The sequence below is a fragment of the Garra rufa genome, chromosome 5 (assembly GCF_049309525.1).
Source record: "Garra rufa chromosome 5, GarRuf1.0, whole genome shotgun sequence".
NCBI lineage: Eukaryota > Metazoa > Chordata > Actinopteri > Cypriniformes > Cyprinidae > Garra > Garra rufa.
In genome coordinates, this window is record NC_133365.1 from 32,170,747 (window position 1) to 32,194,109 (window position 23,363).

Here is a 23,363-nt window from a genome sequence, read left to right on the forward strand (position 1 = left end):
GGCGCCAGCAATATATAGACCACGAAGTATCGCGAGAACTGAGCAACCTTTCACACTGCGGCGAAGCATTACGTCATTCACAACATCCGAGAAGTTGTTCCTGGTGTATGTGTGCGGTGCCAGAGAGGGAGTATATCGTGTACTAGGTAAGACGGGCAATAAATTGATATTAAAACATTTGAAGAAGCCCAGGTTAATCGCGTGTATTCGTCTTTTTGTGTAAGGTATGTACGTATTGCGCGTTGTTTGTCTACAAAATCAGGTTTCGGTATCCATTAAAACCTAACGAAAAATAGGGAGTATTTGTAACGTTATAGTCCTATTTATTTATATCGAGTGATTATAATATGTGATATAACAAGTGATTATTTATGTGATTCTTCTCGTACTTGACTTTGTTTCTGTTTCTTTGGCAATGTCAATACCACAGTCTGTCAAGTGTCACACTAACATCCAGTGGCTTTTGTGGATGTTGTGGGGTTTTGATTAGACAAACAAGATCTCACTTGCCTCAGGATGTTTCTGTTCTCCAAAAAGAAGAAACCCAGTGAGGACTCCATAAAGCGTCTGGAGTACCAGCTGTGCTTGGTGAGTTTTCGATTGCCACTTTTGTTTTTTATCAACGTCCTGTTGTCACAGTGCACTGCTTTAAATCTTAACACACATGCTTATGTTTGTGCAGGCTAAAGAAGCAGGTGCTGATGATATTCTGGACATTTCTGCCTGTGAGCTTACTGAGGTGAATCACAGAGCCCTAATATCATTATTTACTCATTGGTGAAATGTTTATTTAAGTATAAGACAGAGAATGAATCATTGCTAGATATGTGAGCTTCCATACATATCATAGTAGTTCTTACACTATAGAGCAGGGGTGCCCAACCCTGTTCCTGGAGATCTACCTACCTGCAGACTTTAATTCCAGCACTGCCCCAACAAAACTATCTGTAATTATCAAGTGCTACCTAGGAGATTAATTAGCTGGTTCAGGTGTGTTTGATCAGGGCTGCACGATTATGACAAAAATCATAATAGTCGATTTTCCACTTGAAATTGTAATTGCGATTATTAATTACGATTATCACAATTTACATTAATTGATGTTTTAAATAGCTTTATACCTTTGTTTGAAGCAACTGTATGCCGTAATTTTATATAAAAATAAAAAAAACAAGCTGAAAAGACTCTTCCTGAAAAACCTTTATTGCTTTTCTCGTTGTCACAAATGTCAACAATACATTGGTTTGGTTTCTTTAAATAAAAAAGTAAAAATATGCAACATGCATAAGGATATGCCAGTATCAATTTTCATGTTGCGATTAATTGATTAATTCTTTTATCACGGTATACAGTATTATCATGTTTTTGAAATTTATTTGCAAAAAAGTGGTGTCATAAAACAGTGTAACAGGTATTTTCTTATAACAAAAATAACTGAACATTTTAATACAATAAAGCAATACACGGAAAATGTATATAGTAAAAATTAATTCCACAGATTAAAGTGCAAAAGAATTATAAAGACCGATAGGTATCACTTTACAGGAAGATCTCTTAGTTAATGCATTAATATTCACAATGAGCAATAATTACATTTTCTACATAAGTTATTAATCTTTGTTAAAAAATACAACTCTTAGTTCATATTAGCTCATTAAATAACACAGTTGCAATAACAATTTATTAAATATAGGAATTACCTAAGATTAATGAATGTTTATAAGAATTTTTCATTGGCAGTTTATGTTATGTGTATTGCCTATTAAGTTTAAATATTTAAGTATTTGGCGCTGTGATGAACACCATAGCAAATACACAACACTTTTCAGAAACTGAAAGCTGTAAAGACACGTATGAGCAGTATTAATTAAGATATTAGCCTAATATTTCACCGTTCTGACTGGAAATTATAAGAACAAACACGAATGACTGTTGTCAAGATTCTTGCCCTGGAAATCCTGGTTCTATATAACTCCAAATGTTTTTCCTGATCCGACCGATAAGTACAGCCCAAAACATGTCAATAATTGACCATTTTCAGCAGCAATAATCAGCAAAATTGGTTCGGTTCAACAGCATTGTTTACATTCAGTGCTGCCAATATGACCAGTTGATGACGCGTCATGAAAACCCTCTATTCTTGTCTGCAGGTTCCCTCCAGTGCCTTCTCTATATGTAAAGTCCTCCAGAAAAAAGTGAGTCAATTTACTGCAGTGTTTTTTCTTTGAACTTTCGGTGGTCAGAGGGAATAGATCTTTCACAGCAGTTTCCACTTTAATTGCAGGTGTTTATTCTTCATGGAAATGACCTGAGGTCACTTGTTCCTAAAAGTTGCTGCATTGGTGCTTTAGCAACTTTAAAGGTGAGAGATATTGATTGATGACAACAGTGCCGAAGAAATTTTAGACTTCTGTCCAGTGACAACATTTCTGTGTCAATTTTTAAGGTGTTGGATCTGCATGAAAATAAGCTCACGTCACTTCCTGATGACATTGGGCAGCTTTCGTCCTTGCAGGTATATTTGCTGTATTTGGAAAAAAAAGCTTTTTTTCCAATTTTTAAAAAATATTTTTTCATTGATAATTAGTATCTTACATATTTATTGCTTACATATAACCCTGATTTCTTCTCTAAGGTGCTGAATGTAGAGAAGAATCACATAAAGCAGCTGCCGAACTCTATAGGGGATCTACGGCATCTACAGACACTTAATGTAAAAGGTTTGTTTTGTGCTTTTAAAAAATATTTTTGCACACAAAAAGGTGTTCATTAATATCTTTTTTTAAGCACCTGCATTAGAGCACTGCGGTAGATTCCAGGTAGTTATTAAAGGATTAGTTCACTTCTAGAATAAAAAATTCCTGATAATTTGTCATCCAAGATGTTCATTTCTTTCTTTCTTCACTCAAAAAGAAATTAAGGTTTTTAAGTGAAACATTCCAGGATTTTCTCCATATAGTGGACTTCAATAGGAGCCAATGGGTTGAAGTTCCAAACTGCAGTTTCAATGCAGCTTTAAAAGGCTCTACATCCCAGAATGATTGGTCATTTTCTAAAAAAAGAATAAACTTTATATACTTTTTAACCACAAATGCTCGTTTTGCACTAGCTCGTTGTCACACGTTACCTAATCATGTTGGAAAGGTCGCGTGTGACGTAAGCGGAAGAACTGACGCAGTGTTTACAAAGCTAACGTGCAAAGAAAGTCAAACACCCTTTACAAAAAAAGGTAACGCAACAATGTGAGATCATTTTAAAGGTGGTGGAGAAAATAAGATATAGTTTTTCGCCCTACCATACCTTTTTAAACCATATTACACAGACGAAGAACTAACCCTGTGTGGCCTTTCCAACATGATTACACAGTGTGTAAAGACGTACATCACAGAGCTAGTGCAAAATGAGCTTTTGTGGTTAAAATGTATATACATTTTTATTTATATTTTTAGAAAATGGATGTTAAGACATTTATTCGTCGTGCTGGGATAATGTAGAGCCCTTAGAAGCTGCATTGAAACTGCATTTTGGACCTTCACCCAGTTGGCCACTATTGAAGTCCATTATATGGAGAAAATCTTGGAATGTTTTCCTCAAAAACCTTGATATGAAAGACATTTTCAGGAAATTTTTGTTCTGGAAGTGAACTAACTGATCCTTTAACCTGTTTTGGAGAGATTTGGATGGTCTTTTGATTTTTTTTCAGTTTATTTTAGGCCTTCTAGACACTATTTTACATTAAATTAAATGGTGAAAAAGCATAAACCATTTAAATTGACAAAATGTTTTGATGGATATAGGGAATAACCTTACTGTGATTCCTGTGTCTGTGGGACGCATGAGCAGCCTGCGTACACTGGACATAAGTGAGAACAACATTAAAGAATTACCCAAAGAACTGGCCAATGTTCGCACTTTGGAAGTGAGTATTTAAAAGCCAATTTAAGATAAGATGTTGAAGCATATTTTTACAAGCTCACATGGCCACTGCAAAGACATTCTCATGTTTGTATGTGTATATGTGGTGTGGCAGAGCCTGATCCTGGATGCAGGGGTTATGAGCTATCCACCTGCGTCAGTGTGTACAGCCGGCACAGAGGAAGTGCAGCGCTACCTCTGCTCAGGTATGAATTTGTCAGAAGACACTGAGCACTACTTTACACAGCATTCTTTTATTACAGTCTGTAACAAACTGGTACATACAGGTTGTGTACAATACAGATTATGCACAAGATATGGTAAATACTTGCTTTTTTATTATTTTGTACTTTTCTCTGAGGCCTCTTCTAATGTTATCAAGATTTTGACCTCAAAAAACATAATTTAGAAGTAACAGGCTATTTTCTGCTCTTGATCTTCTTCTGTGGAGTCAGTGTTCAGCCACGCTATTATGTCATAAAGTGGCACATTCCACAACCTGTCGGTTTGGCTGACAGACGTTAATATAAACTGTTTTTAGACTTACCAGAAAGTTACAGGATGTTTTTTTAGTACAGTGACCTCTTAAATGTTAAAATATCAAGGGAATTTAGGTTTCTCAGTTGGTGATCCCTTTAATATTGTAACCATGTGTGATGGTATAAGGCCAATCTGTGCAGCTGGATTGTTTAGTTATTTCATAACTCTTTTATTGGGATTTAGAGATGGGTCTAGAGTATTGCCCTCCATCCCAGTATCTCCTGCCTGTGCTGGAGCATGATGAAGGGAAGCAGGAGGTGGATTGTGTTGATGGTGAGGAGATAGCCTGGCAGGTCAGTCATCACTATTTATCAGCCATTCCAAACAGTGCCCAGAAATATTGCGTGCCATTTGATCTGTTGATGTAACGTATTCTATCTGACACGGCAGAGCAAATTCCAGGACTATGAGAAAAGGAAGGTATGTTCGATTTGGTTTCTTTTTGTTATTGTTGGATCAACCAGTGAAATAGTATTTACATCACATTCTCTCTGCTTCTTCACTAGGAGCAGAAACAGCTGGAAAAGTTGATCTTTGAGAAAGATCTTGAAGAGAAACAGAGAGAGCACACACAGCTCTTTCTCCTCAACAACTCCCGCAAAGAGGATGTCTTGCTGTCTGTCAAACTGGTAAACATTTCTATTGTAGATCTATTTCCCTAAAATAATTGTCTCTGGTCAAGGCCGCATTTTAATAAATTTAAATATAGTAAAAGAGTAATATTATAAAATATTGTTAAAATTTAAAAGGACATTTTATTTCTATTTTAATAAAAAATGTAAGTGTTCAGATGCTTCAGAAATAATTCTAAAATGCTGATTTAGTGCTCAAGAAACTTCTTATTATCACTGTTGAAAACAGTTGTGCTGTTTAATATTTTTGTTGAAACTGAGAAGCTGTGTTTTTATTGTTATGTTTGATCAATTTAATGTATCCTTCCTGAAATATGTACAGTTACTTTGCTTATCTAGCTAATAATTCATTTACCATGACCTTATTATCTCTGTGCTTTTCTGTCTCTCAGGAGCAGCAACGGTTAGAGTTTGGTGTGTCTCAGCAGCAGAAGGCTCAGGAAACAGAGAGGCAGAAAATGCTGGATAAAGTACGTCAGGCAGAGACCAATATCATGACTCGCATCTCAGACCTCTTGATTGATAACAAACGGTAAGGGTACAGTGTGAACCATTTTTGAAATATCTTGCTTTTTCTGTAGCTATCATGATCACTTTAATCATGCTAAGTGAATTAGTATTGTGTAGTTGAAGGGTCGTTATTTATTGTGTGTTTGTTTTCATTTGATTATAGGCAGGAAAAGAGCGCTGAATTTCTGCAAGCTCTGGAGGAAGACCGGTGAGTGGGAATTACACATGGGTCGAATCCTCTAATGGAGTATGGGCCCCTGCCATCAATGCAGCTCCTCCTAACTGAATTTCTTTCTATCTAATGGCGCCACTTAAGAAACCCTCAGTCCAGATTTAGTTCAAGTACTAAGCTGTTTGGACAGTGCCCCTGCTGTGGTGCTGCTACTGCACACAGAGCTTTTGGCAATTTGGAGTTCAACATTTACTGTTACATTCAGGGATTTTTGGAGATGTCAGAAAGATCTGGAGTGCTACTTTAAGTTGTGGTTTCACAAACACTGCAGTGAAGTGTTAGTTGTGTATCAGAATCTGTTGTTTGTAAGATATGCACTACTAAGTTTGGGGACTTTAAAATATTTTTATGGTCACCAAAGTCACATTTATTTGATCAAAAATACAGTAAACATTGTACATTGTACATTGTGAAATTATTTGAAATAGATTTTTTGTAAATAATAATAATATAATCATAATAATAAAATCAAAAAATGAAATGTAATAGTAAAAATGAAGTCCACTGAAGTCCTCCACTGAATAAAAGAAAAGAAAATTTAATTGCGACTTTTTATCTCACAATTCTGACTTTTTTTCTCAGAATTGTAAGATATAAACTTATGAAGTCAGAATTGCGATATATAAACTTGCAATTCGGTCTTTTTTAGAATTGTAAGATATAAACTTGCAATTGTAAGTTATAAAGTCAGATATAAACCTTTTCAATTCTGAGAAATTAAGATATAAACTCTCTGACTTTTTTCTCAGAATTGCAATCAGGGCCGGCGCTAGTCATTTGGGTGCCCTAAGCACAAATGCTTGGTGGTGCCCCCCAAACCAACCACCAACCACCCACCACCACCAAAGGAATAACAACCATTCAGAATTTCTTAGTTAGGTTCTCTTAGGTTACCTACGGATGACGTCACGGACACTACGTCCATATTTTTTACAGTCTATGACTTTAACGCACTAAAATAAAATAATAATTGAAGAGCACGGTTCAAACGGCTTTGCCTTATTTTTCAAAATATAAAATCGCCTGAATTTTGTAAAAAAAAAACGATAGAGTTTGGAGAGGAAAAGGTAAAAAGCAATACAAAACAAACAATTTACAGGTTATGTTGTCATTCCTTTGCTCTCAAACTGAATGCAATGTAATAAGAGGCCTTATTTAATAATAACATTAACAGCAAAGCATGCATCTAACTCTGGGTGAAAAGCTTATAATAAAATCGCCAAAATTCGTCTACGTGTTAAGAATGAATAGTATAACACATTTCCAAAGCTGTAAAAGGTTATTTAAAAATAAAGCATTCATTATAAACAGTTTACTGTCTTAAGTGCACCCATTTATTTAGTCTACAAATTAAAATAATAATTACAATTATTAGTATTATTTACGGTGAGCATTGCTGTCACACACATAAGAGCCCTGCACTATTGTTTCAGCTATTAAAATAGTCCAGTTTTGTATGTAGCGCAAAGTGATTATAGCCTGTTTCGTTTTTATTAAGTTAATTTAGAAAAAAACGTTTGGAGCATTTTTTATTCGTTAAATATAAGTTTTTGATTTTTAAAGTAACGACCAAGCGGCCAACGGCAGAGAATGAGTTGATCATATTGTGTTTGATCAATTTTGCCTTCTCAGAAACGTTGAAAACAAACATGATCCCCTCATGTCATCTCAACAGGAGTTCTTCTCAGCAAAACTCAGCGAATTCATAACTCACAGACAAGATACATGTATTTATAGAAAGCTTTAAATTATTACTTAACGAAATAGAACAAATCAAAAACAAAAACTTTCATTGTGTAGTTTGTAAAGATTAATTTTTCTCTAAAGGCGCGTCCAAAGAGGAAATGGTGATCGGCAACTTCGTCCTTGCTAGACACTGACTCAGAAAACACAAGCGTTTTAGCGTTTATTTTACAATAATTACCAATAGGATAAAACACAGGCGGTGAATATAAACACTTTTATATTAGTTTAATGTTGAAATTAACATTGTTTTATACCTGAACTTGCTTTTGTATATCAACATGCTTTAGACATATTTTATTTGTTATTTATACTAGTAGCCTGTTGTGATGATTTTTCACAACCCAGATTTTGGTGCCCTACGCGCAGTGCGTGTGCGGAGCGCCGGCGCTGATTGCAATTCTCACAATTCAAAATTTTTTCCCATAATTGCATAATACAGATTCGTAATTGCGAGTTGTAAATTCAGGATTGTGAGACAAACTGACAATTCTGACTTTTTTTCTCAGTTTATATTAGCCTGGCTAACGCCAGACCACGTTATGACTTCGTCATGATTCGTGGTCTGGGAACCACATGTTCATTTTCTCGTATTTGAGGCGTGGTTTACGAATGCCCAGAGCCGTTTATTGGGCGCTACGAATGTCTATCAAATTCGCCTGTGCGTAGCTCATAGCCAATCGTTTCAATCATACCGGATGACGTATACAGAGCGATGGTTTAACACCAAAAGTTGCTCTTTTTTCAAAATAAACTTGCGTTCTAAACTACTTAGAACACTATCTAAGGGGCCGTTCACATGTCGCGTCTTTTGCGCGCTAAAGTTCGTTATTTCAAATGTAGACGCGCGGTATGCGCGCGCATAATGGAAGCAACGCGGTTGCGGTTTGGAAAGGAGAAAGTGATGCGCCTAGCGTTTTCCACGCGTTTTTAGGCGCGACATGTGAACGGCTGCATCGAATGATAACTTGCTGCCATGCTGGATCCATAGTTATAAACAAACTGCTTCGGTGAGTCGCGACGCATAGAAGACGTCATCGTCTTGCTGCTCCCTCCCCGTTCTGTGATTGGTTCCCTATCTGAGGTGAAAATTTGGTCCATGGTTTCCATGCTACCTTCCAGCGTGAATAAAATCGCGCTGCGCGGAAGGCAGCATGGGGACACCCAGGCTAAGTTTATATCTCGCAGCTATGACTTTTTTTTAACATCTCACAATTCTGAGAACATAGTCTTTTTTTTCCCTACTCTAAATTAGACGTTATAATCTGCAATTTGGAATTTATATCATGCAATTCTGAGAAAAAAGTTAAAATTGTGAGAGAAAAAGTCACAATTACCTTTTTTATTTTTTATTCAGTGGTGGTAATAGGTGTATATCCATAGTTAACCCAAATACCATACTTTTACATATTCTTTCGTTATTTAAAATAAACTGTTGCTTTAATCATCTTAGTCAAAACTGAAAATCGTTAGGAAGACCTTTGTCTCAAGATATATTCAAGAATTTTAGCGATTCTCATTTGCTACTTAAATCTACATTTTTAAAAACGTCAAACATTACATCTACTAAGCACAGAATCGACTTTGCGCTGCTGCCCGTGATCGCGTCAAGAATCAGTCAAAATTGCACATGTACATTAAAAACGGATGTTTTGGAAAGTGCTACGCTCTGTTTTTAGTGGTTTAGAGAAAAATAATATCAAAGGCGCCTTTTACCTCGGGGCGCCTTTAGCCCTATAGATTTTACACACACACACACACACACACACACACACACACACACACACACACACACACACACACACACACACACACACACACACACACACACACAAAATTGTGAAATATGGGATTTACCTAGATTTTTTTTTTTTTTGAATAGAGATAAAGTTATGAATGTGTTGTTTTTGTTGTTGTTTTCTCAGCATACGAATGGACCACCTTACTGCCATCACACAGGATGAAGCCAACTCTCTTAGGAAGAAGGAAGTAGCAAGTGAGTTTAAGAAGTTACATTTAGCTTTAAAATTGCTTTATTGTTTTACAGTTAGTTCAGATATTTTGTTTTATATTTAAATAGATAATTTGTTTTATATATTTAAGTCATTAGAAATCAGAGCTCAAACCAAACAAACTGCTCCAGACAAGTTGAACTTTGGTACTCATAGTTTGAATTAAACCTGAGTCGTGTCCCAGTTCCTTTTCCCTTCTCTTTCTCCCTAATTTTATTATCCTGTCTACTGTCTCAAAAGCCCAAATGAATAACTTTGAGAAAAGGCTCTGAAAAAGGCTACATGTTTGCAGGTGCCATGCAAAGGATGCTGTCAGAGAGCTACTCTTTAAGGTTACTACAGGAGGCAAGGGAAGCCAAAACACAGATTCTGGTGTCTGAGACCTGCAGGAGGTGCTTCATGTCCCACCAATACATATTGTTTTGAACTCTGTCTACACATGATATTAATGTCTGTCTCTTGTGATCTGACCACAAGTGGTCAGGCGAGATTTCAAATGCGTCTTATATGACATATGATTTCAAAGAGACATTATCTGATTTTAAAATCACTTGCTAAAATTAAACAACAGCAATGAGTAAACTGTTCTATTTTTTTTTCTTGTGTCCTAATTTCTTTTTTTTTTTTTTTTTCCTTCATTTAGTTTGGACTTTATGGATAAAAAGTTTGACCAAGTGTTGTCCCTGCAGCAGCTAGACAAAAGCAAAGCCATTAGTCAGATCCTTCAACAGGTAACTTTTTAAATCACTAACATACCACGTACATAAATTGAAAACTAGTTTGCACTCCATCCATCCATTCACTCCACAGGCACAAAATACATTACTGAACTACTGTAAATATTACAGGTGGTGCATTGTTGGTCAAGTAGGCCTAGAATGATTAACCCTAACTGACTCTTTGTCTGCAGGAGGAAATGCAGAAGGCCGCCTTTGAAGCCCTCCAACTCCAGAAAGACAGTGTGCATGCTTATATCCGTAATCAGGTACGCTGATTAAAATTTCCTTAAGGATAGAAGAGGGTAATACCCCACAGATACAGGGATTTATATCATACTAGTGGTTGATTGAAGAAGTTTTAACTTTATCAGCACTGTCATTTATTAACATATACATTACCATTCAAAAGTTTGGGCTTTTTTTTTTTTTTTAAAGAAGTCTCTAAAACTGACCAAAGCTGCATTATTTGATTAAAACAGTTTTTAATGCATTTAAAAATGCCATTTTATTTGTGTGATGCAAAGCCGAATTTACTCCAGGCTTCACTGTCACATGATCCGTCAGAAAGCATTCTGATATAATGATTTGGCGCTTCTAATTATCAGTGTTGAAAATTGAGCTGCTTCTTATTTTTGTTGTAAAGAAAGGCATTTATTTTATTTATTTTAAATAGACGTATTTGTAATATTCTAAATGTATTTACTGTGGATGTTGATGCATTTAATGTGTCCTTGTTGAATAAATGTATTAATTTCTTAGAAGAAATGACTGACCCCAAACTTTTGAATGGTAGTATACTCATTAACAAAGCCATTCAGTGGGTATTTCACGGTCAGCTTATATAATGTTAGAGTAAGTAATGTCTCAGATGGTCATTCTAGTCATTAAAAGCTTTTTTTAATTTCAGTCAGCCCATGCTTCTCACATCCCACCTCTCATTGGATGCAGAAGCCAAAAGGTGGCTGTTTTATCATGTCTCCATGGGGCCATTCACACCCCCACTGTATGCTTGTATCCATAGATTAAACTCATAGAAGCAGAGTTAATGCAGTTGACAAAGCTGGAGGTTAAAAGGAGGAATTTGGACACTGAGAACCTGCAGGTACGTAACAGCAGTAGATGATGTGGTGGTTCTGTCAGTGCTTCATCATGCTGTGGAGTGTAGAGAGGAGTAATGATGACTCTGTCATTGCACATCACTTCTCTTGCTTGTTTTTACATCTCTCTTTTTTCAGACTACCTGGCCATTTCATCCCATGTTTAAATATCATGCCTACACCACCTCTTAGTTATCACAGCGCTCTGGAATTGTGGTTTTGTGTGTGTATTTGCTGTATTGACTGTATGTGTGTTAGGAGGTGCTGGCTGACCAGAGGACTGCTCTGACTGACCTGCTGCAGCAGTTACTCAAACAGAAGGATCAAAGGGAGGAGGAGCTCAGGATGGTTTTGGTAAGTGATTCTGGACCAGCTTCCTTAATTTCTCAGAAGAGACACTGGAAATTGACTCTTTGCAAAGACCCGCTCCCTCTTAGTTACTGTTGCTACATCTGACGAGCCCTAGCGCTCTCACGCCACAACTCATGTTCTCACAAAATAAGAGGAAACTGACAACTTTTGGTATGAAACAAACTTTTAGCTTTAAATCATTAATAAATACTATTTTGTGGCTCTTTAATGTGTCATGACAGATCGCTGTAGTGCTTCAGTTCAAGCAACACATGAACAGACTAGGGCTGTCCCCGAATAGTCGAAGATTCGATGCATCGATATGCGGAGCCTGATTCGACCACCGATCTCACAGTCGAATCTTCGCGGGTGAAACGAGCATCATACCATTTTGGCAATATGGGGGTGCTCAATGTCTAATTGCACACATAACTACTGGTTTTGTACGGTTATATTAAGTTATATACAGCCTTTGATTATGATAATGCAGTAAAAACAAAAGTGAAAAGAAAGAAGCGTTCAATAAATATTTTTAATGTGTTTGTGAATAAATCCAACCACCCCTGTGACAGATTTAATTTTCACTTTCCCTGATCCATGAGGAGATGAGGACCATCTTGACGGCAGGGATTATTTTAGGCCGTGATCACACCGAACGCGTTTTTGCAGTTAGAGGCGCCTCTTTTGAATGGTTTTCTGTTGGCAGTGAGCGTTCTGCGCGCTGTTTATGCGCCCCGGCGCCTCGCGTTTTCGCCGCCTGCTGTGCCTCTCGTTTTTGCAGGAGTGCTCTGAGCGCCTGAAGTTGAAAAAAAATCAACTCTGAGCGGAAAAAACGCCCAACGTCATTCGCGTTCTTTGGAGAGGCGGGCCTTCTGTTGTGGTGACGAAAGTTTACTGTTGCTTAAAAAGTCCGGAGACTGCAAGAAATGGAGGAGAAACCTTTGTTGTCTATCGTGGGTAACCCGGAGCTGTATTATTTAGGGTTTCTGCTAATATGACAGTTTACTTAACAGCAAAAAGCGCTCGTGCTATAATCCTTTGATTTGACTGACAGGACAGCTGTTTTGGTCGTTGGTTAGCAAGATATAAAAAAACGCAGCACACTGCTCTTTTATTAAAAGTCACCAAAAAGGCAGTGCTGTGCGCCTCGTGTTTTTAGAACTAAAAGACGCGTTCGGTGTTTTTATTTAAACCTAAATAAGTTTGTTTGTCAGTTGGCAGGCAGTTTTGGTCGCTTTATTAAAAGTTGTTGCTGTGTGTAAAATAAAATAAAAATAGTTTTACCCTCCTGCTGACTATAGTGTCGTGCCCCTCCCAAACCATTCACACACACACAGGACTAGATGATTCGACTATCGGTCGACTATAGAAAGATTTGAAAAATCTGATTCGACCATGAAAATTCATAGTCGGGGACAGCCCTAGAACAGACATGCATGATCATCTCTTCCTATTTACTAGTTATAGCGCAAAATAAACATATATGAACATCAGAAGGTATATTGCAGAAAGATATCAATACACATCATCTTTCAAGTTCAAGTCCACCATTGTTAATCTACTCTCCTGTCTATTTTGTTTGCAGGACGAAATGGCAGATTCTTTGTTATGATTGGTCCCTACAAAGGGTCAATTGGATCTGTTAACTGAAACATTTCACATGCTTCAGTCATTGTGGCAAAAATTACATTTAGGTCACATACACCACCAGTCAAAAGTTTTTGAATAGAAAGATTTTTTATGTTTTTTACAGAAGTCTCTTCTGCTCATCAAGTCTGAATTTATTTGATCCAATGTACAGCAAAAACAGCAACACAGTGACGTATTTTTACTTTTTAATAAACAGTTTTCTGTTTTAATATATTTTAAAACAGTGTTGTTTTCGTCAACGATGACGATGACGAAATCATTTCGTTGACGCCACTTTTTTCCATGACGAAAACGAGACGATGACGAGATAAAAATGGCTCGTTGATGACTAAAACATGACGAGACGTGTGTGAGTTTTCGTTGACAAGGCGAGAATAGACGAAAATGTTAGTGGGTGGTCCGTCAGACGTTTAAAATGCATGACATTTCTGCTTATTGTGCATGCAAATTAAAACCGAAAAAAGTACCTGCCGCTATGGCAAGCCGTTTTAGCATTAAATGCTCTTTACCATACTAGTATGGCAAGCCGTTTGAGCATTCCATCCTTGTTTGTCTTTTATGTTCTAAAACATTCCTTCATTATTGTAATTATTGGTGAAAATAGTCGATCTGGAAGCTCACATTGTGTTGAACTATAGATCTGCTATTTTCACAACTTATAAGTGACACTACCCAACAGCAAAATACTTACTGACCTACATTAATTTGTTAAAAGACTACTTTTTCCCCTTTTTTTGACTAAAACTAGACTAAAACCTTCTTGACTTTTCGTCGACTAAAATTGGACTAAAACTATCACATATAGAAGTGACTAAAATTTGACTAAAACTAATAACCATTTTAGTCCAAAAGACTAAGACTAAGACTAAATCTAAGATGGTTGTCAAAAACAACACTGTTTTAAAATGTCATTTATTCATGTGATTTCAAAGCTGAAATTTTGGCATCATTACTCCAGTCACATGATCATTCAGAAATTATTCTAATGTTCTGATTTGCCGCTCAAAAAACACACAAAAAATGTTTCTTGAACAGCAGATCAGCATACTGGAATGATTTCCGATGGATCATGTGACACTTAAGACTGGAATAAGACTGGAATGCTGAAAATTTAGCTTTGATCACAGGAATAAATTACATTTTAAAATATATTTAAATAGAAAACAGTTACTTTAAAGAGTAAAAATGTTTTAAAAGTTTGGTGTTTTTGCTGTACTTTGGATCAAATGAATGCAGGCTTGGTGAGCAGTAGAGACTTCTTTAAAAAACATTAAAAATCTTACTGTTCAAAAACTTTTGACTGGTAGTGTAGATTTTGTCTGAAATTTACATTTTAAATTAGGTGTAAATGTGTATGGAAAGTATCATTATAATGCACAATAATATCAGAGAAATGTTAGCCTTTAAAAATATATAATAGCAAAACATTTATTGCAGCGTATTGTATTTTACTGCTTAATTTATGTAATTTGTTTGACATCTTATTATCTAAAAGAAATACACATTCAATCTAACAGCCTTTAAAAAATATTTTATTTTATTTAATTTCTGTCAATTAAAAAAAATACAGACCAGTTCAAATAACCCTGCATTATACCTGACTGATGTGGAAAAAATGATGTTAGATTCTGACATGGTAGTCTTCACTAACTTCAATTTAATCATTTGAATTTGTGTAGGACTTTGATAAAAACATCAGATGCGTATGTATATGGTTTGTTTTTTCTAAGCTTTTTTTTTGCTCCTCAGATGGAGTTGGAGCAGAAAAGTGAATCCAATCAGCAGAACTACTGGATGATCCAATATCAGAGGCTCCTGAATGCCAAACCTCTGTCTCTGCGGATGCAGGTTAGAGCAGCTCTCCTACAGGCCTAAAGATCCTGTGTTTAAATCACAAAATTACAGACTCTCTTCTGACCTCTCATTTCTCCTTAAGGAGGCAGCTATAGATGCTGATCTGGGTAATCTGCTGTGTAAACTCTCGGCTCAACACTACCTGCCAATCATAGCTCACCATCGAATCACTGCCGAGGCCTTGCGACACATGACCACTAAAGACCTTAGAAAGGTCAGCCACCTTTTTTTGTGTTTCAGCAATAGTGCTTGTCAAAGTGTGTGTGTCTCTAATAATTTGTCAGTAGAGGTTTATGTCCAATAAATATTTTGTGTTTTATTACAGTTGGGGATTAATGAGGTTGGTGTGCAAAAAGCTCTTCTCCACTGGGCCAGAGAACGCACTCTGTCTGATCGTAAGAATACATATTTTTACTTGAGTACATGCTATTTTTTTTATTAGGCGACATTTGTGAATTCTCCCCGGTGATTAAGAGTATCATAACTTGGTTGTCCATTCAGCATTACCTAAATCAGCAAAAGAGCTGCAAGAAGCTGGTCCATCCACTCCAAGTGCCCCACTTCAACAGCAACTCACTCCTCCACTGACCCCCAACACCCCCCTCACCCCGACTGCCCCAGGTCTTGATAGATTCAGCAGTTCAGAGTGTGTGGTGTGCATGGAACATGAGGTAAGGCAAAAAAATATTACGGTTCTTTTTTATATAAAATTCTCAATTCTAATTTGAAGAATTGAAAATTAGCCCATTATTTACTCACCCTCAAGGCATCCTACGTGTATATGACTTCCTTCTTTTAGATGAATGCAATCAGAGTTATATAAAAAATTGCTCTGGCTCTTTCAAGCTTTATAATACAATCAGTCTAAAACAAGTCTAATAAAGTGCATCCATAGTAAAAAGTGCCTCACACAGCTCCTGGGGGTGAAAGGCCTCCTGTAGCAAATCGATGCATTTATTAAAAACGTAATAATCACTTTAATCTAGCTTGCGCTAACAGTTGTACACAGAAGCAGCTCAGGGCGGATGACGTATCAGCGTTGCGCATGAGCCTGTGCGTCTCGTGAAAACCAACATTTATTTACAGCAGCAAAGGAAGCAAGTTTCCCGACTTCAGCAAAGCAAAAACCAGCCTCCTCTTGGCTTATATCGAAATCCTCCAACATTTTTCTTTACAAATCCTCGTGTTGTATTTCTAATTTTCCGACCGTTTTGTTTTGATCTCTCCACTGCATGTCTGTGTTCATCACATCTGAGCAGTGCATGCGCAACGCCACCATACGTCATCCGCCAGGAACTGCTTCCGTGTATGACCAGTTGCCGCAAGCTAGATTAAATTGATTATTAAGTTTAAAATATGGATATTTTTCTTAGAAAACATGTTGATTCGCTACAGGAGGCCTTTATTCACCCCCCAGAGCCGTGTGAGGCACTTTTTATTATGGATTGATGTGCAAAGGTTATTATAGTTATGCTTTTTAAAAGTTTGTTTTATTTTAATATAGTTTTCAAATTTGCAATAAAATTTAGTTTCATTAACAATTTTGTTCGTTTTAGTTTCGTTTTTTATTTTGTGAACACATTTCTGTTTAGTTTTTATATAGTTTAGTTTAAGTTTTTTAGAGATCAAATAGAGATCACGATTTCCCCACAATTTCAAACTAAGCAAAATAATGTGAGACAAAATATTAATTGCTGCAGTCTATTTAAACGTGTTTAATTCATTTGAATGAATTATTAAACATTTAATACATAAATTATATTTTAAATACATATATTTTTATATGAAATTTCTGAAAAAGTGGTTTGAATGAATAAATGACTCGCTCATAAAAACATTACTGGATGAATCAGCGTTTTTGAAAGAATCTCTCTATTCAATGACAAATACATTTTTTACCAGTTGCTTGTTTCCACCTAGTGGTGAAACAATACAATCGACACAAACGTTATTTGAAGCGCCAGTTACTTTCAAAAGATGACATGCTCTGTTTCGATCTCCGTCTTTATATTAAAAACTATGACCTTTAATCCCAGTATTGCTGTGATAATAAAAATGACTGGGTTTTTGAAAAGACTGTTTGTGAAGCTGTTTCTTACCTAAACATGATGACTGTTCTCTCTGTGTCAACGGCAGTGCAAATACAGATTTGAATGTTCCGTAAGACTTTTTCAAAGGTTTAATAGACATTGGGAATGGTTGTCCTTTAGAAATGAGCGTGATCTTTTAATGAATAATCAGCTCTGCTATATTGGTTGATTGCTTGTGTTGATGCAGTAGCCTAGATTTAATGCGGGTGCTGGGGGGGTGTTCCATAAAACAAGTTTACCAAATAAGCCAGGCTTATTTCAGTTAGTCTGACTTATTGTCACTTGATTTGGCTCAAAATAAGTCAGACTAACTGAAATAAGCCTGACTTATTTGGTAAACTTGTTTTATGGAACACCCCCCTGTTCAGGTCGCAGTCTTTATTATTTTTTTCCACCATTACGAAAACGATTATTTATTTTTGATAATTATTATTTTATTCCAGTCAGTTTTTCGATAAAAGTTTCGTTTTAGTTTAGTTTATTGTGACGTTTTTATTTTATTTTAGTTTACGAAAATGTTTTCTAATCAATCGTTTTCATCTTGGTTTTAGTTTTCGTTTATGAAAATGACCATGGGATGCGCTTTACTAGACTTGTTTTGGACCATTGCATTATAAAGCTTAAAGGAGCCAGAACAATTTTTAATATAACTCCGATTGCATTCATCTGAAAGAAGGAAGTCATACACAGCTAGGATGCTTTGAGTGAGAGTAAACAATGGGCTAATTTTCATTTTTGGGTGAACTAACCCTTTAAGACTTGTATGGCTTCATATATTGTAAATGATGTCTTTTACTAAAATATGTAGTAGAAAACCCATGAAATATTTATGTTATTTAAAAAAAAAACATGTTTCATACATATTTTGGACTATGGGGGGCGCCATTATTTTTAATTACTTGAAATTGTCGCACTTTCGCTACCTGTTGCTATTTTTCACCACACCACAACACAACTCAATACACAACTCGTAAAATAAAATGCTGATACGATGGCTTTTGGTTGTAATTTTTCAGTCGAAGGGAAACAAGAGAAGTGATGTATGTTATACATATTTTATATCGAGTGAAATCCACACTGAGAAACTCCTTCAGTGGCTGCGGCGTCATGACAAGCTTCGGCATGTTTACATCCTGCCAGGATATCATCTTGCGTTAAAAGCTTCAAAGGCATCAAGGCTAAAGTTGAAAGAACAAAGACGCAGATCTTTAGGAAGTTTTATTTGTCCACAGGCATCTTTCCATTCTTTGCTCCTCTTCTTATTGCTAGGAAAAGCAGTGAAGACTTACAGTACATCGCTTCTCTTGTTGCCATTCGACTGAAAATTACAACCAAAAGCCGCACAATGTGGCATTGTATCAGTATTTTATTTTCCGAGTTGTGTTGCAGTAAAAATAGCAACAGGTAGCGGCAACCATTTGATGTCATTGAATAGTGTTGCCTCCCTTAGTCCAAAATATTGTATAAAACAATGTGGATTTTTTAAATAATGTGAATCTTTCGTTGGTTTTCTATTACAAATTTCAGTAAGAGACATCATTTACGTTATAATAAACCATAAAGCGTTGGTTTGAAATATAAATTCTTTGTAACAACGTAAAAGTTTTGCTTTTCAGCAGCTTTTCAAAATAAACGTTAATTTCCTCTCCCGTTGTGCTTTGTGTCACAGTCACAGGTGATCTTCCTGCCGTGTGGGCACGTATGCTGTTGTCAGACTTGCAGCGGTGCCCTGCAGTCCTGCCCTCTATGCCGTGGCTCTATATCTCAGCGTGTCCGTCTTTACCACGGCTGAAGACGGCGAACAACCTTCCATGGTCAGGATCAAACCTCACGCGTCGATGTTGTTCCTTCCTCCCATTTGCTGCATGAAATCATAGTATGTGAACCTTCAAGCACTTTAGAAGTTACTGTATTTTTTCTTCCACTACAACCACCCAATCAAAGAGAAGCTTAAACATTAAGGCATCTAGTCACATTCCATTGAATTCACAGCAACAGAGTATTTGATAGTGGTTCATCTAACTCAAACCGTATAGGAATAGATATAATAATAATAATAATAATAATATGACTGTTAAGCTTTAGTTTCGCCTATGTATGTACCTGCTTTAAGCACTTGTGCCTCTTCTGTATTTAATGTCGACTCATTCTCCCAACTATATTTCAAATATCTGCATGTCCTCTATAGCAGTGGTTCTCAATCCTGGTCCTGGGGGACCCCTGCTCTGCACATTTTGCATGTCTCCCTTATTTAACACACCTGATTGAGATCATCAGCTCATTAGTAGAGATCCATGAACTGAACTAACGAGCTGAAGATCTCAATCAGGTGTGTTAAATAAGAGAGACATGCAAAATGTGCAGAGCAGGGGTCCCCCAGGACCAGGATTGAGAACCACTGCTCTATAGTAAAGCTAAATCTGAAAAATGCCACAGTCTGCCCTATGCCCTGCCATCCATGTTATTCTAACTTCATGTGGCACAGTAAGATCAAATTTATCACCCTTCAGGGATGTTCACATAACTGTAATGATAAAGTTTTAATTATCATTCTAATTTTATGAGAATTGGGGTATCACACCACAGCTATAATGATAGCAACATAGGAAAACTATATCATTGGAATCACTATCACAACCATTTTTTCCAGCTGATGACTGATAAAAAATATTTACAAGTTCATCTACATGAATCTACATCAGAATCTGTCTGACTGAGAGCTTGAGCATTTAAAGTGGCAGCAGACATAACTACAGTATGAACTTAAACTACCAGTCAAAAGTATTTGAACAGTAAGATTTTTAATGTTTATTTTAAAAAAGTCTCTTCTGCTCACCAAACCTGCATTTATTTTACTGTTCAAGGAACAGTAAAACAGTAAAATGCTGACATATTTTTACTATATAAAATAACTTTTCTATTTTAACATATTTTAAAATGTAATTTATTCCTGTGATTTTAAAGAAATCTTTGCCTTATTACTCCAGTCACATGATCCTTCAGAAATCATTCTTATATTCTGATTTGCTGCTCAAAAACATTTATTATTATTATTGTTATTATGTTGAAAACAGCTGAATATAACTTTTTCAGGTTTCTTTGATGAATAGAAAGTTCAGAAGAACAGCATTTATCTTAAATGGAAATCAAATTTCTAAAAAACGTGAATTGTATCGTGTATAACATTACAAAAGCTTTTTGTTTCAGATAAATATACCTCAAAGAATCCTGAAAAAAGGTACTCAGCTGTTTTAAATATTGATGATGAAATTAATAATAATATTAAATGTTTCTTGAACAGCAGTTCAGCATATAGAATAATTTCTGAAGGATCATGTGACACTGAAGACTGGAGTAATGATGCTGAATATTTAGCTTTGATCACAGGAATAAGTTACATTTTAAAATATATTCAAATAGAAAACTTATTTTAAATGGTAAAAATATTGCTGTACTTTGGATCAAATAAATGCAGGCTTGGTGAGCAGAAGAGACTTTTGACCGGTAGCTTATAATAAACAGACTGTTGCCGTCTGTTGGTGTGGATGCTAATATAGCGATGATTATACCGTAGTTATCCTTATACTGCCATTAGAGAGTATTTAAATACTTCGACCAGTTAAGTAATTTTAATTTTTAATGTAAGATTTAAACTTTTAGTTTAAATGTGACTTCAAAAGACTTCAACATTTGAAATGTTTTGAACTGACTTTGCAACACAGAATAGGAAAATATAGGTTGACGCTGAACTCTTTCTGAAAGCACTGCCCTTCCTATATAACTCTCTAAACATTCATCCGAACAAATGCACCGCAAGTCATTTTACACTCAACTATCCAGTTTCAGCAACACACGCAATAGCGTTTCCTACATCTGTGTACCTCTGTGAACCTCTCTTCATCTAAGTGCTCTTATATGTAAGTTTGCTTCTTACTGAACATGTACATAATTTAAAAATACAATCTTTCTGTAAATAAAACAATGTTCATTTAATTTCTTATTTCAAAAAATGAGCTTTAAGTGTTTATCAGCATGATAAATAAACTTTTTTTTGTGTGATACAGTTATGCTGTATGGATCAAACTGGACAAGTTTGTCTTTTAATTGCTGTGCATCTGTCACTTAAATAATATTTAGTAGAATGGAGAAGTTACTGTGGTATAAACTATCCTCTGATGGCAGGTTATTTTATTTCACAAGAACTGATACAGATTGTGGTTATTTTATACAAGCAAATGGCACCTTATCTGTAATGACAAAGTGAGATGAGATTGAGTCTCTACGTTACACTCATTTACCATATATGTGATGCCATTACATGTTTTCTACATATTCATAATAATGTTTTTATTATTAATTGTACCCAACCAACAACATCCACTGAAATGCTGCTTGTTGATTTGAAGTGTTATCACACCTGTTAAACCTCTGCAAAATAAACCTACCAGACTATGTTTTAGTGTGCTTTTATAATTAAGAGATTTACAGTAACATATGATTGTTTAGATGCATTTGTTTATATATAAAATATCATAATTCTTAGACAAAAATTGTTAATTTTCCATTTACTTCTTACTGCTTGCCTTGTGTTACTTTTATTTATATTATCAATCAATCAATCAATCAATATTAGATATTATTGCATAAAAGACGCTTACATATAGTCCACATAGAACATAATAGTTGAATTTATAAAAATGACCCCATTCAAAAGTTTACACACACTTGATTTTTAATACTGTGTTGTTACCTGAATGATCCACAGCTGTGTTTTTTGTTTAGTGTTTTTTTTTTTTTTTTTGTCCTTGTTTGTCCTGAACAAGTTAAACTGCTGCTGTTCTTCTGGAAAATTCTTCAGGTCCCACAAATTCTTTGGTTTTTCAGCTTTTTTGTGTATTTGAACTCTTTATACCAATTACTGTCTGATTTTGAGATCCATCTTTTTACACTGAGGACAACTGAGGGACTCATATGAAGCTATTACAGAAGGTTCAAACGCTCACTGATCCTTCAGAAAGAAAGAAATTAAGTGGCAGGGGGTAAAAACGTTTTGAATTTGAAGATCAGGGTAAATTGAACTTATTTTGTCTTCTGAGGATCATATAAGTATCTTTTGTAGCTTCTGAAGGGCAGTTCTAAATGAAAAAATACGATATGTAGGCAAAATAAGAAAAATGTACACATCTTTTTTTTTGGTCAAAAGTTTACAACCCCTGCTCTCAATGCATCATTTTTTCCTTTTGTAATAGTTGAAAAATGAGTTTTATATGAGCAAAGTCCTTTTAAGACAAGTCATGTCACTCGGCGGCCATCTTTGAAACGCCTCTCGGGCATCCAAGTGCAGCTCCTATCTCTTTGAATGGGGAAACATCAAATTCTCCAAAACTGTTTGCCAAACTTACGATTAAATTTCATATTTGAAATCTCCAAAGAAATCCAACAAGAACTGCCTCATAAATTTAGTTCCTTGTGCTTTAATAGCGTTAAAAAAATGCTTATTTTTCCAGCTAGATGAGCCAGTGCGCATGCGCAGTACTGAACGCACGTCTTAGAGCGCCGACTGTTTCTATAGCAACCGGGACTTCTAACTGCAGCTGCAGTGAGGCACTGACTTTACTCATCAACGATTGGCTCTTTCACTAAGAAGGCGGGGCTTCGCGGCCATGATGACCGTTGCATTTTTCCCCATTCAAAACCACACGAGTGACATGTCTTTGGTATTCTATAGTCATTGATATGAGTTGTCCTCAGTGTGAAAAGATGGATCTCAAAATCATACAGTCATTGTTAGAAAGGGTTCAAATACACAAAAATGTTAAAAAAAAAAAAAAAGAATTTGTGGGACCTGAAGGATTTTTCTGAAGGACAGCACATAGTTTAACCATTCAGGACAAACAAGGGACTCATGAACAACTATCACTAAACCAAAAAAAAAAAAAAAAAAAAAAAGGTGGATCATTAAGATAACAACACTGTATTAAGAATCAAGTGTGTGTAAACTTTTGAAGGTCATTTTAA

General features: G+C 35.8%; 1 protein-coding gene across 2 annotated transcripts; it reads left to right on the forward strand.

Annotated features, from left to right (window-relative positions):
• The first annotated feature begins 95 nt into the window (after positions 1-95).
• On the forward strand, positions 96-21,799 carry lrsam1 (leucine rich repeat and sterile alpha motif containing 1). Of its 2 annotated transcripts, none has more exons than XM_073839739.1 (25): positions 96-146; positions 431-588; positions 683-739; positions 2,151-2,195; positions 2,285-2,362; positions 2,447-2,515; positions 2,636-2,720; positions 3,798-3,919; positions 4,031-4,121; positions 4,639-4,748; positions 4,846-4,875; positions 4,962-5,084; positions 5,480-5,619; positions 5,761-5,805; positions 9,498-9,568; positions 9,877-9,976; positions 10,228-10,315; positions 10,495-10,569; positions 11,325-11,405; positions 11,659-11,754; positions 15,151-15,249; positions 15,338-15,469; positions 15,581-15,650; positions 15,757-15,926; positions 19,015-21,799. In XM_073839739.1, the coding sequence occupies exons 2-25, from the start codon at positions 517-519 to the stop codon at positions 19,135-19,137; spliced, it is 2,172 nt and encodes a 723-aa protein (XP_073695840.1). In that variant the 5' UTR covers positions 96-146; positions 431-516; the 3' UTR covers positions 19,138-21,799. The 2 variants fall into 2 exon arrangements, with proteins under 2 accessions (XP_073695840.1, XP_073695839.1); XM_073839738.1 differs by having other exon boundaries at positions 125-224.
• The last annotated feature ends 1,564 nt before the right edge of the window (positions 21,800-23,363 follow it).

What these genes read in the sequence shown, in the direction of transcription:
- lrsam1 (XM_073839739.1), top strand. Translation starts at nt 517, where the DNA reads ATGTTTCTGTTCTCCAAAAAGAAGAAACCCAGTGAGGACTCCATAAAG. An exon ending in GGCAGCTTTCGTCCTTGCAG is followed by an intron (nt 2,516 to 2,635) that starts GTATATTTGCTG and finishes TTCTTCTCTAAG; the next exon opens with GTGCTGAATGTAGAGAAGAA. An exon ending in ACAGACACTTAATGTAAAAG is followed by an intron (nt 2,721 to 3,797) that starts GTTTGTTTTGTG and finishes TGATGGATATAG; the next exon opens with GGAATAACCTTACTGTGATT.